Raw genomic sequence first — 12,844 nt, 5'->3', positions numbered from 1 at the left:
TCATTATCAAGAAATAGTTAAAGACAACAGGTATGGAGGGGGAAATATGAATGCAGTAAGTAGACAGATGCTATCCAATGCTAATTAGTTCAGGCAGAGCACCATTCCAATGTATCATAACACTTCTGGTATCCACACTAATCCTCAACAAGCCAGTTCTTTTGTTTCTGCACAGCACTATAATGTACCAGGCAGATATGCCAGGTATTTCAGCACTGATCTCATTCAAAATCTACAATTTATCTGAATATGTAGTTGAAGGTATTAAGCAAAACAGGCTCATATTGTTAAAAATGCTTTAATTCTTTAGTTACTTTGTTAAATTCCTATTAAGAAGCAGAATAATTAAATCAGATATGATTTTGTACTATTCATAAGCTATTAGCTACATCTTAAGAGATAAATGCCCTATTATCTGTGTACCCAAGCAATGCAAACCTAGCAGTAGAGACCTTAGTAAAAAGTTTAGAATAGCTTGATTCTATATTTTGAAATAAAATTCCAGCACTTTTAAACTCTCTGGATGCTTAAATTAGTCAGATATATTTAAGATACTGACTTTACAGAAACAGAAGGTATTACTTTGATGTACAAAGGCGGCAGACCCTAAGATGCTAGATGTAGTTTAAAACCACTCAAGAGGATACTTTACAGCATCCTCTTGTACAGAGGATAATTTACAGCAAGAAAACATATATAGTTCTGAACATCAGTCATAACAGTTTGAGCTAACCTCACAATATTAAAGGACACTTATCTGCATTGCATATGAAACCAATCATTTTGTCATCAGTACTCCTAAGCTAAACCCAGGCATTTAAGAATTTACACTGTTTCTATATTAATCATTCTGTTGAAGCACTGGAATAAACACGGCTTCATTCTCCTCACTCCTTACCTTCAAAAAATCTGAAAAAAAGATGACACAGGCCAATCTAGGGCATCCTAAGGCATAGCTTTAGGATGAAATCTAATCAAGCATGGCTATTCACACTTGTGTTTTATGAGAGGGAGAATTTCCTTTACAATACAAAAGATTGGCATGCTGTTGTCAGAAGGTGGTAAAAGCAATAGGTACAAGTCCACCAGAAAAAAGGAATGCTGTACATAAAACAGAGCAAAACAGAGCCTTTACAACATAAAGCATTCCTAAACCTCACCACACCTACCATCACAAAGCCACTGAATATGATCCATTTGAAAAAAAAACAGTGACAACTTGCACTGCTACAGACCATCTCCAGCTCTGAATGAGAAAGCAGAGAGAGCACAATGCTATTTCAAAGCATGCAGGCATTTCATCAAAAGTACTACTGCAGCCTGGGAGAGGGCAGAGATTACCCTTCTTAGTCTGTTACCAAAAGACAATACAATAACACTGTGAGCTACTGCACATCACTTGGAAATTCCAGTGTGTTGTAGAAAAACGTTCTGCAGAGAACAATACTCATGGCAGAGTAAGCTCTAACATTCATGCATAATATGAGTGTAAGAGCATCTATGAACAAGTCCTCCTTCCTATAATCTATGTCCAAAGCAGACTGCAACTGAAGACCATAAGGATCACATTTTTTGACAGTTGCATACACCAGTTTGACACCACTGAAGATGCTCTGTCAGTACACCATCACAGTTATGGAAGTGGTGCCTCAGGACTGGGCTGACAGTTCCAGGTAACACCAGGCAACAAATCAGGAACATAAAGGATCCAGAAGAAACTTCTGTAGGGATCTGTTCCAACCCCAGTCTTTTCAGTGCATTTTTATTTGAACAGCCAATTAATACACCAGCCCTGGCTTCAGGAAAATTAAGTTAAACTCACCAGTAGTCAGGAATTACTGCAGAAGATAAGACACCTAAAGCCACTCCACCGGTGACAGTATTTTTGTTATTTCAATCATGTAAGTACTTCATAAAAAAGATTCCTAACACCAATCAGAAAATTGTTTTAGAATACACGCTTGTCCAAAATTCACCTTGGGTAACAGAACTCCAAGTTTAAGGCAGAAACTGCTTCTCGTATTTAAGTCTATGGTTTCAACTTCCATGCTCTCCTTCAGCACTAGTTCCCTGCTACTCTAAGGAAAGCTGGACCTATGGCATCACACATGCTGTAGTTACCAGTGTCCCACTCCTAGCACCAGATCTCACTGTAGTAATACAGATCCATGACAGAAGATCAGGAAACACAGCTTCCACTTTCAAAGATATTTAGCCAAGAACTTGTCATTAACACATCAGCAAAAGAACAACCTGTATTATGGAACTGAACAGTGCAACTGAAGCTTGGCTAAACAATTTTCTTGTGTATGGATTCTCTATAAACTTACACTTGAAAAGTGCCATAAGCTTTATTAAGGGAAAAGCCAACAGAAAACAAAAAGGCAGAAGATGAAAGATAAGGATATGTGATTGGCACAGGTGGTGCTGCCTAACAGCTAGAGGACAGAACCTGCAGTGCTTGGATTCGATTCCCAGGTTTGCCATAGACCTGCTGGGTGACCCCAGGCACTCCCTCATCTGCCTGCCTGGAGATCTACCTCAGTGACACTGACTTGCCTTACACAGATAATTAAAATGTTAACTTGGTGTTCTACTGCATCTCTAGGGAAATAAAACAAAGAAATTCAGACTATTTTTAAGATACTATTGGAATTTTAGACACACATCTTATTAGTACAGGACCCAAAGCTCCCAGCATATGACGCCTCTTAAACATCCAAATCTTAGCTTCCTGTAAGCAATTTTCATTTTCAGTCTCAGTTTGGAATTAAAAAGCAGTAGTCTTAAGTCTTGTCCTCCCCAGGAGAGGGTACGATTTGCAAAAACAGAACTTTGAAAACATCTTTTAAAACTTCTGGATAACTTTAATGTACCTGACGCCTGATAGTACCATGCAAAAGAGAAAAGGAAGATGCTGTCCTTAAGTTAAATCTCCCAGATTTCTCCAGCCCTGAAAGCGCACCCTGTTATCTACCTCCCTCTACAAACATGCAGTGCCTTTACTCCATGGGCATCCAAGGGTCTTGGATTTTAGGAGTTCCAAGAAACTATTTTTGAAATGACATCAGAAATCTGCTATGGTCAATCAATGCAGCCAGAACTTTTTCCATGAATAAAATAACCTTAACATTAGAAAGTAACACTTCCCCTAGACTGAGTGAAATTTGGCAGCTGAAATACAGAAATCTCACGGAGCACCCCAGAGGTGTTTTGCTGAAGTTTAGTCCCTTCTACACACCAATCGGACCAAACTGAATACTCTGCCTTACTAACGACCCATTTATATGAGAAAGTTACAGCCACAGAATAGGATAAGCTTCATAAAAGCTATCTCTTTAGAAAGCCAAGTCTTAAGTTCAGATATTGGCTGGCTCAATCTATTCTAGAGCTAGAACACTTCCCCCAAAAACATCCTAAGACCACATTGACTTTCATGCTTACTTCAGCCAGAATTGGGCACTTCCCTTTCAACTGATGTTCCTAACACTCCCCGAAGTAATCAGCCTGCTACACCCTAAGCAGAGGCACTTAAAAATGAGTGCAAGGGTTTTCTCCGAGCCTTCCATTTCCCCCTTATGCTCTGAATTGACCCCTAGGAGCTTTGACAAGCATCCCCCACCCATCTTTGCTTTGATTATTGTAGGTGTCGTTTGACGGTGGCCTAGCAATTTCACCTCTCAACCTACTACGAGGCAAGGCCTAAGACCCTGCATCTGTGGGTTGCCAGGCCCTGCCAGCGTCGCCACTTCGGTCAGGAGCCACCCAGCCAGCACAGGCCAAGGTGATTTAGGAAAGAACACGGTTTTGTGGCCCCACCATCCTCCATCATCGACCTCACTGCCGCAACCAGCTCCGGAGGAATTTGTGTGACCCCAACCCACACCCTACACCTCCCGCCCCATGCCCGGCAGGGCTGCAGGAGAGGCTGCCGAGGTCCCCCTTTCCTCTCGGGCTGCAGCAGCCCCAGGGGTCCCGGCTGCTCACCCCTGCACTCCCGGGCTGTATTTCCTGGTCTTCCAGGGTGTGCCGGGGCTCTGCAGTGCTGGCTGAGGCGGCTGCCGCTGCTGGTGGGGGGAGTTGTTGATGGCGACGCCACGGCTGCCGGAGAGCAGGTAATTCATCCCATAGGTGCTGGCTTTATTCTCTCGTTTCCTACGGCCCGGGTGGTACTGGTGCTGCTGGGGAGAGGCCGGCGGCGGCGGGTGGGGGCTGCGCGCCAGGTGCGGGGGCTGGTGGTGCCCGTTCACACCGTTCACTTTGTTCTCGTGGAAGTTAAAAAACTCGCCGGGTCCGGCCCCGCTGCCCAGCAGCCCGGGAGGAGCCACCGCCGCCGCCCGGGGGCCGCAGGAGGAAGAGGAGGAGCCGCCGCCTCCGCCGCCGCTGCACGATCCCGAGGAGGAGAAGCCGGGGCTCTCGGTGCCGGACTCCACCGACGAGCAGGAGGACGAGGAAGACACGGAAGGCGACTTCTGCAGCCGCCGCCCTCCCTCGCCGCCGTTGACCGCCGCGGGGCCGCCGCCGCCGCCGGCGGGAACCAGTCCGGTCAGCAGGGCCGGAGGGGAAGGCGAAGGCGAAGGCGGCGAGGAGGAGGAGCAGCAGGCGCCGCCGCCGGGCGCCCCGAGCCGCAGGCAGCTGTGGCCGCGGGGCGGGGAGGCGGCGGAGTCCAGAGCCGGGGAGTTCAGGCAGAGGTAGTGCGGGAAGCTGGCGCCGCCCCGGCCCCCCACGCCCTGCGAGGTCTCCCAGATCTGCATCCACAGCGCATTCGCGGGGCCTTTCTGCTCGGGCTGGATCCAGGCCACGCGGGGATCCATCCACGCCCGCCCGCCTCCGACCCTCACGGCCCGGCCAGAGCGCCGCGCCGCCGCCCGCTCCCTCGCCTCAGCGCGCCGGGCCCGGCAGCGGCGCTTAGACGCGGGCCGGCAGCGGCGGCATGTGTCGCGGGGACGAGGGCGGGAGGGCGGCCGGAGAAGCGGGGGGGAGCAGAGCCGGGCGAGGCGAGCGCGGCTCGGGAGGAGCGGAGACGGCGCGAACTGTACCCGGCCCGGCGCTGCCCGCAGCGGCTCCCCCTCGCCGTTCCAATGTGGCGTCCCCCTCGCCAGGGCCAGAACCAGCACTGCGCATGCCCCGAAGATTTTAAACCTTCACTGGAGACGGCCGCCCTGGCAACCGCACATGCGCGCTGGCCGCCCCGGGAGGGGGCGGGGCCAGGCCCGCCGAGAGCGGTGGAGAAGGCGGGCGGGGCGGGGCGCGAAGGGCGTTGGGCGGGCTTCCCCCGCTCCGGCGCGCCCGTTCTCCCGCGCATGCGCGCCCGGGGCCGGGAGGGACGCCGGGAGGGTTGGGAAGCTCCTCGGGCGGGAGGAGGGGGCTCGGCGGGCGCCGCGCCTCCGCAGAGCGGCCCTGCCGGCCTCCCGCCCTCAGCCCAGGCGGCCGGCGGCTGCTGCGAGCTGGGCCCTGCTGGCGGGAGCCTGCGTGAGGCCGCGGCCCAGCGGCCGTCTATCCCCAGGCACCGCGTTGTTGTCTTCTCCGTGCCGGGGCTGGTCCCTTCGGAGAGGCGTAGCCCTGTTCCCACAGAAATAAAAGGGTGAACTTTGAGGAGTAACCGAGATGAGGAGCGAGCGCGGGCAGGCCTCAGGGCCGGGGGCTGAGCAGGGCCGTCCAGGCCCGCGGGGGGGATGGGGATGCCCAGGAGCGGAGGGGCCCGCCTACGGGCAGGAGCAGGCACTCCGTCAGCAAGGGGACGCTCTCCGGCTTGGCTGTCTAGCACCGAGGAACCGCCGAGAAGTACTCCACTTCTGCTGGGTACTTCGGCTGTTACCGGGCTGGAGGGTCGGGGGGGGGTCTGTCTCTGCAGTAGATGGGGCTCATTGTGCAGAGATGGCTTGTAAAATGCGTGTGGCTGCTGGGGTGGGATCGACGGTGGGTAGGCCATGTCTTCTGCGGTCTGAAGATCCGCTTTGAGAGCCAGCTTTCCAAAATGATGTGCGTAACCGTTCTCCTTCTCATGCAGCGGTTTGGCCTTTTCCTTGAGCAGCTTCAGCTCACGTATGGATCAGGTGTCCTCTCCCCAGTGTACCCCAGAGCTTCTGGTGGTCCCAGAGTCGCCGGTCAGTCGGATACAACCCTTACCTGACTGCAGAACAGCAGAGAGAAGGGTTGTAGGTGCATGACAAATACTGTCGGGGAATCCCAGTTACAACAGCCCTCCCGTGCGGTTGCATGGCACGGCTTAGGTGATCTAACAACTTACTGCCACAGAAGGGAAAAGGAGAGGTCCCACTAACAACTTACTGCCACAGAAGGGAAAAGGAGAGGTCCCGCTCTCCCTAATCCTGCTACTCCCTTTCCCTCTTCCCTTGCACAAGCCCTGATACTGATCAGTGAGCAGATTTAACTTGTTAATTCAGCAGAAAACTGCACTAGGAAGAAAAGTAATAGTTTTCAGCAGTTGATACTGAATGAGCTTACTTAGTGATCAGAGCTGGCACTAAGGAGGGGGTAGAGAGGGGACGAGAGATCTGGACTGTCATCTGTTAGCAGAGGGCAGTTGTATTTGATGCAGCTGTATGCTCTAACTATACCCTTAGGCTTCAGAGCAAGAGAAACTGATTTGAGGGTGACAGCCTAATGTTTATTGTTGGAAGTCACTCATTCATTTGTTTTTGTTAAGAAGCAGATCTGCTTTCAGGAATAACAGCCAAACTACACATAAAACTACGCAATAAATTAACCAAAACCAAACCTCATGAAAGAGACGTTAGGTTGTCTTGTATAAAAGCATGTTCACCAGAATTTCCATCTGATGAAACCAAAGTGCCCTTCTAATTTGCATGGTCAACTAGGTATACAGATCTTCAGCACAGACTTCAGCCGCTTGAGGTACTGATAGCAGCCCTTGGTTTTACAGTTTATCTTCCCAAAGGATTTGGGGTATTTTTGTTTTGTTTTTAACTGAACTTGAATGGAGACAAATAAACAGGTCCCTCAACACTGTTCTTTTTATATAAATGCCGTAAGAAATAAACTACAGAATTATACTGTCTCTTTCTTCTTTTAGCCCTGAATACTTTGCATTCTTGCCTCTATGGTAGCACAGGTTCAGCAAGGAAAGGCGAGGATTGGCAGTATTTCTGCAAGCCGAGCCAGTGTGGTATGCTGGTGGTGAGAATGATTACTTTGTAGATCCACTTTGAAGTACTGGGAAGGCTGAGGAGGCCGTGAAGCCCAGATCTCAACCTTTTTAGTTCCATGTTTTGACTTTCCACACAACAGGTGAAGATCACATCTTCAAGCTGCTGAGTTAAAAATCTTAATAAAGAAGTACTGATCAGTGTTTGGGGGGGGGGGGGGGGTAGAAAAAAAAAGACACAAGGACTGATCCTATGGAGGCAATTCCAAGCTCTGCAGTGTCATGACCTGATTTCCTATTTCCTTCCCTGCCCTGGTGCCATCTTTTAAAAGTCATCACTTTCAAGAGAGCCTCATTTCCCACTTTGCTAAAATTATCTCCAACTTCATTTTCAGGTCTAGCTGGTAGAGAGTGCTGCCTTGTAAAAGGCAATAACTCAAAAGCAGCTTTTGAGGAGAGACACAGTATTTCTGAGACTCTCACCAATCCCAGCACTGTCTTGGAAGGGTCCTGGCTGTTTCCTGAAGTAGCTGCAGTCTTAGAAGGGGTTGCCTCTCACTGACTTAAACTGTGTTCTCATAGACAGAATTTCTGAAGCTACAATGGTGCTTTGTCAGTTCTTTCTATGGGGTCAAGGCAGCAAATACCATGTGAGTGTAATAGCATGGGATGGAAGTTTTGGGCACCACCTACTCAGGGGTCCACATTTTAAGGACACGGAGAAGAAGGAAGTCTCCTCTGAGAAATCTGTAAGTGATGGTTTGTTAATACACCAGTTCACTCATGTATCCCACGATGATTCATTGAAGCTTGCGGCAAGTCACTGAAATACCTCTACAGAAAAGGAGACATTACATGTTTCCTTTGTAAGTGTGTATAATATGAAGAAATAACACCCAGTGGCCTGTTGTGGCACAAGGACAAGAAAAATGACCATCTTCTAACATCAGCCCTTACTCTCCTCTGTTTCTAGCATCTCCATCAAGAAATCTGAATAAAGCATGTTTCTAATCTTGTCTCCTTAAGGTGAGAATTTCCCTCTAAAGGTAGTGAGAATTTCCTTTGCAATAACTGATTTTTTTAAAAGACTGGTTGATTTTAATTCAGTTGTCCTTTACTGAATGAAACTACTCACTGAAGGTAAGACTCTCAGAAAGTTTGAAAGTCAAATATAGTTCTGATCATCAGAAAAATTTTCTTTCTTTTCAAAAGAGCCTCTTGCCCACTGGTGAACTTGTGAGGATGCAGATAATGAAAAGATCCTAACCTCAAGAGACACCATGCCTTGTTTGCTGTGGGGAAGTTCAAATGTTCGATTCAGATTATTAATGTCATATTAAAATGCCTCATCCTAGCATTGCCTGTTTTACGCCAGTAACACAATGTCCTTGTGTCTACTCATTTTTCTTGACTTTCTTTAAGATGGTATTTAACTTTGAAGTTGTAGAACTGATGACTAAAAATGTAGTTTCATTACTCCTGAGGTCATTTAATTAACTGTTATAAAGTGTTTTAATCTGGCTGCTTGTTGCAGAGAACACAACCACAGCTCCCTCTTGGATGAAGTTTATATTTCAGTTTCAGCTTCAGCCAAATACATCTTTGATTTGGCAACAGTGACAGTGCTGGAGTCTTTGGTAACCTTGTAGTTGATGACTGTGACATCCTGATGACTGCAGTTTCAATTCTGTGAATAGTTCATATGTTTTGGTAAATAATGGCAATTGAGTTGAATACCTAAGTGGGATATATACAGGGCAGTGTTGCCCAATGCTTGCTATTAATTTTTTTTTTTTTTTTAACGAACCCTCTGAACTCATTAATGCAGATAAAGGCAGATAGTGTCTCATACCTTTCATGTGGCTCAGTTTACACCCTTGGAAATGATGAGATGCAAATACAGCACACCCATGTGATGCAACCTTGGTTCTGTTCTCTGAAGCTGGGAATTGCCACGTGTATGATTCCACTAGGGTGACACAGCAGCCAAGAGGCGACCAACAGGTTCTCCAACAGTTCACATTCTCCGGGACATCTCCAGGATTTTGTCCCATATGACCTTCATTCTGGTCACCCACAACCTCGCTGCAAGCCTCTGGTGCATAACCTTCTTCACGCTCACCAGCTCTGATCTCCTTCATAGCCTTTGTGGCCCATAGGATGGATGGAGAAGGCACAGAGAGGAGGGTTCAGCAGTATATCTGACCAGACTTGTGTCTGCTGAAGGCGGCAAGAGGAAAGAACTGAACAAACACAGTCTTGAGCTGGATGGGGGTGTGAGAGAAAGGCTGTCCAGCCAAGAAGGTGCATCTCTAATGAGTGACCTTCAGAGTGTGCTGGTCACCAGGAGACAGTGTTGGGGAGGAGGTAAAGGGGAGACAGTTTCCTTAGCTGCACTCTTGTCACTTTATTTTCAGTAAATACATTCCTGGATAGGAGAACAGAGATACAGTTTTCATCTCTCAAACGGAGCTGATCACAATGGGGAGACGAACAGAAGCCCAGAACAGGAGTTTCTGGTTCTTACAAGGCATGATTTGGAGTATTCGTGTAGTCCATCCTCTGAAAACACAGGCTTTTGCCTTCTTCAGAACAGCTTCTCTTTCCCATTAAGGAAGGCCTGGCATGAGTAACCCTGAACAGGCTAAAATCATGTTATCTTTTCCTCCTTAAATCTTCCACTTTGCTCAGTCCTTCTTCTCTTTGTGGCTCTACATCCTCTTCTGATGAATACCGAGCACCAGCCAAATTTAGGGTGTTGAGGCATATTCAGAGCCAATTAAAGTGCAGGGGCTGAAACAGCTGTCAGCCACCAGCCGTCTCCTCTTCCCACTACATCTTCCCCCACTCCTAGAAGGGTTGCCAGCCCTGTGTCGGAGAAGCTGAACAGATGATAAATCAACAGCTGAACAGCTGCAGCTTCCAGCCAGGCATGTTCGTACACACAAAAATCCTTTTCTAGCTGCCTACACAACACAGCTGGGTGGTAAATGGGGAAAGCGTGGGAGGTGGTTTACAAGCCATTCCTTAAGTTACGCTTGCAGTTAGGGTGGCAGCTTGGAGGGGAGAGCCTGCGTGGACAGCCAGGTGTGATTCTTGCTTCACACTTCTGGGTGTGTGTCAGCGCTTGCGGCGGGAACTCTGTCTTGGAGTCCTTTCGTCACTGTGTTCGTTGTATAGATGTGCAGTGCTACAACTGGAGCAAGATAAACCAGTCACCGTGATATACCCATGTTCTATTTTCATTGATATATTTGGGGGTCTGATAGGGATTGCTTTCAAAATGCTGCTTTATTATGAATATTTACCTTGGCTTATTACAAAGCAATTAAATACTTAACACAGCATGTTTTTTACAGTTTTCTGTGACATAAAACAAATTAATATTTAATTGTTCTGCATCAAGGATGGTCTATGCAAATTTTTAAATTGTTCTTGTGTTCTATTTTGTTTCTTTTCCTCATCTAGACAAAGTTTGGAAGGATACAGATTTTGGAAGGTTTGTTTTTTTAACTCAGAGATTAGGAATTTCTGCCTTTAAGACTTGTCAGTTTTCTTAAGAGAGAATACATGCTGCCAGCACTAACACCTAATTGAAGGCAATTAAATCTTACAGACTTTCTTTCTTCAGAGGCTTATTTAGACATGGAAATCAAATCGTGATAACAAGCAGAGAGAGGGTTTTAAGAATAATTTTAGGTGTAGAAAATAATCTGTGAGAGAGATCATAAGCAAGTGAAGTTTATGTTAAATATCTATAAAGCTCTTGAAAGTGTTTTTCCAGGTGGGATCTCAAGATTTGTGTGAAATCGGATGCTCTGTCCTCTTGTCCTCGTTAATGCAGAACCCTGCAGACCATTGCTTTTGTAAGAAAGATCACTTGCTTTTGAATGACAGGTTGAGAGAATACATTATGAGACTCTCATGAAAGTTCATGGGAATGAACTGGTCAGGATTCCTCCCTTACTCATGTCTGCAGTCTAGGAGGTGCCAGGATCATCTTTAAGTTGTCGTTCTCCAGGCTATTGTGTAGAGGGCAGCTGAGGGCATACAGAACCTGCTGTGTGAATCCTGGCAAGGGGAAGGGATCTCAGCTCATGGTGTGGTTGTGCATGCTCTAAAATGGAAGGAAAAAGTAGATCTGGCTAGACCTTCTGCTAGGAAAAGAATCTGTAATTAATGCATTGTTCCTCCTAGGAACAATATGACAATAAAAATGCTTTCATTCAGATCTGTTGAATGTAAGCTTTCTGCTGAGGAGAGCAAGATACTATTAAAAAAAAAAAACAGGATAAAAAAGTGCTAAGGCATACGGGACAAGTCGTGAGAGAGCTGATGTAAAATTTGCTTAGTGGGGATATGCCCTGGAGCCCTCATCTGCCATGTTAACATGGCATCGGATAGGGCACCAGCTGCTTCTGTGCTAAACCTGGAAGAATCATTTATGCACAGCAGAATGACTGTGGATAGAATTAAAGGAAAGTTACATCAGGTGTCCGCAAACACTATCATGGTGAAAGATGTAGCTCACTTTTATTAGCTTCCAAGCTAGATCAAAGCCATGTTTGATCTTGTACAGATGTCTAGAAGCTAACTTATCTTGCGTGGTCAGCTGCCTAGGTATTTTTTGTTGGTTCATCCTGCCCACTGGTCCTCATCTATAAGCAGCACATGCACATACCTATACGCATTTGCTCTTTAAATAGAAACTGCACTCTGTTGCAATGCACCTCCCCCTCCTTAAGTATGTCTATGTTCTGCATCTCCACCTTCAAAGCTATTATTTTTAACTGTTCTTGGGCCACAACTAAATCACTTGGACATCTCAGGAAGGAGACTTCCAGAAGAGAAACAGCTTGATGCCAGCATAGAAGTGCTGACCTGAGCCATATTCACATTGGCCCATGGATAAGTGAGCGAAGGAGTACAGAAGATTGAAGGAGAGCAAGATTTTTTGGCAGGGTTTCTAGGAAACACTAATGTGCAGCAGCTGTAGGATAGATTAGATAGGGACTGATAGGAAAGAATAATACAGTTCAGCAGGTCCTTTAGAATGCGGATAGGAGCAAGGAAGGGAAAAGTGTGAGTCAGTAAGAGAGCATGGCTGAACATTTAGTCTGATGTAGAGAAAGACCTGGACTAGGAATAAGGAAAACAGAGGAGGGCACAGATGCGGGTGTTGGTCGGGGGGGCAGGAAAACTGGCAGAGCGCTGACTCATCCGCCAGCACACGCATTTGCTGTTTGCCCTCTGAAGGAGCTAAAGTCAAGGCCAGGGACCCACAGAACAGTCTTCAGACACCTCTCCCACAGACTTTCTACCAGCACTCCAACTTTCTTGCACCAAATCCTCCTAGCTCAATACTGGAACCGTATAGCACTTTACAGCTTCCTCTGCCTCCCTTGAGACATAGTAAACAGCCTCGCCATCAGTTCTTTCCAGTGCATGGACAGACTGTGGACAGAGATCAGCTGGGACTTCCCCAGAACTTCGTCAATTTGTCAGTAGCATTTCGAAAATCCTGGGACCTTATGCACATGCAGTGGAACAGACATGCCTTTGGGATCCTGAAGACTGTAAATGAACAGACCATACCTGAAGATCCCAAAGGCCCCTTGTGATGGCAGTGCCTGTATCTCCTGTCTGTGAGTATCGGCAGTGAACGTGACAGGTATCTGCAATGGCAGTGAGAGGTCTGACTGCCCTGCAGCCAGG

The 12,844-nt window shown here is 47.3% G+C and overlaps 1 protein-coding gene across 4 annotated transcripts in view; it reads right to left on the bottom strand.

The window, feature by feature from the left end:
* The window catches only part of TENT4A (terminal nucleotidyltransferase 4A), a 62,542-nt gene extending 57,728 nt beyond the window's left edge, over positions 1–4,814 (bottom strand). For all 4 annotated transcript variants that reach the window (XM_069808824.1, XM_069808825.1, XM_069808827.1 and 1 more), the window contains exon 1: positions 3,988–4,814. In XM_069808824.1, the coding sequence (XP_069664925.1) occupies positions 3,988–4,814 (827 nt within the window). The remainder of the gene's footprint in view (positions 1–3,987) is intronic.
* Between the last annotated feature and the right edge of the window lie 8,030 nt (positions 4,815–12,844).

The sequence above is a fragment of the Haliaeetus albicilla genome, chromosome 21 (genome assembly GCF_947461875.1).
Source record: "Haliaeetus albicilla chromosome 21, bHalAlb1.1, whole genome shotgun sequence".
NCBI classification, from domain to species: Eukaryota; Metazoa; Chordata; class Aves; order Accipitriformes; family Accipitridae; genus Haliaeetus; species Haliaeetus albicilla.
This window is presented reverse-complemented; position numbering and strand designations above follow the sequence as displayed.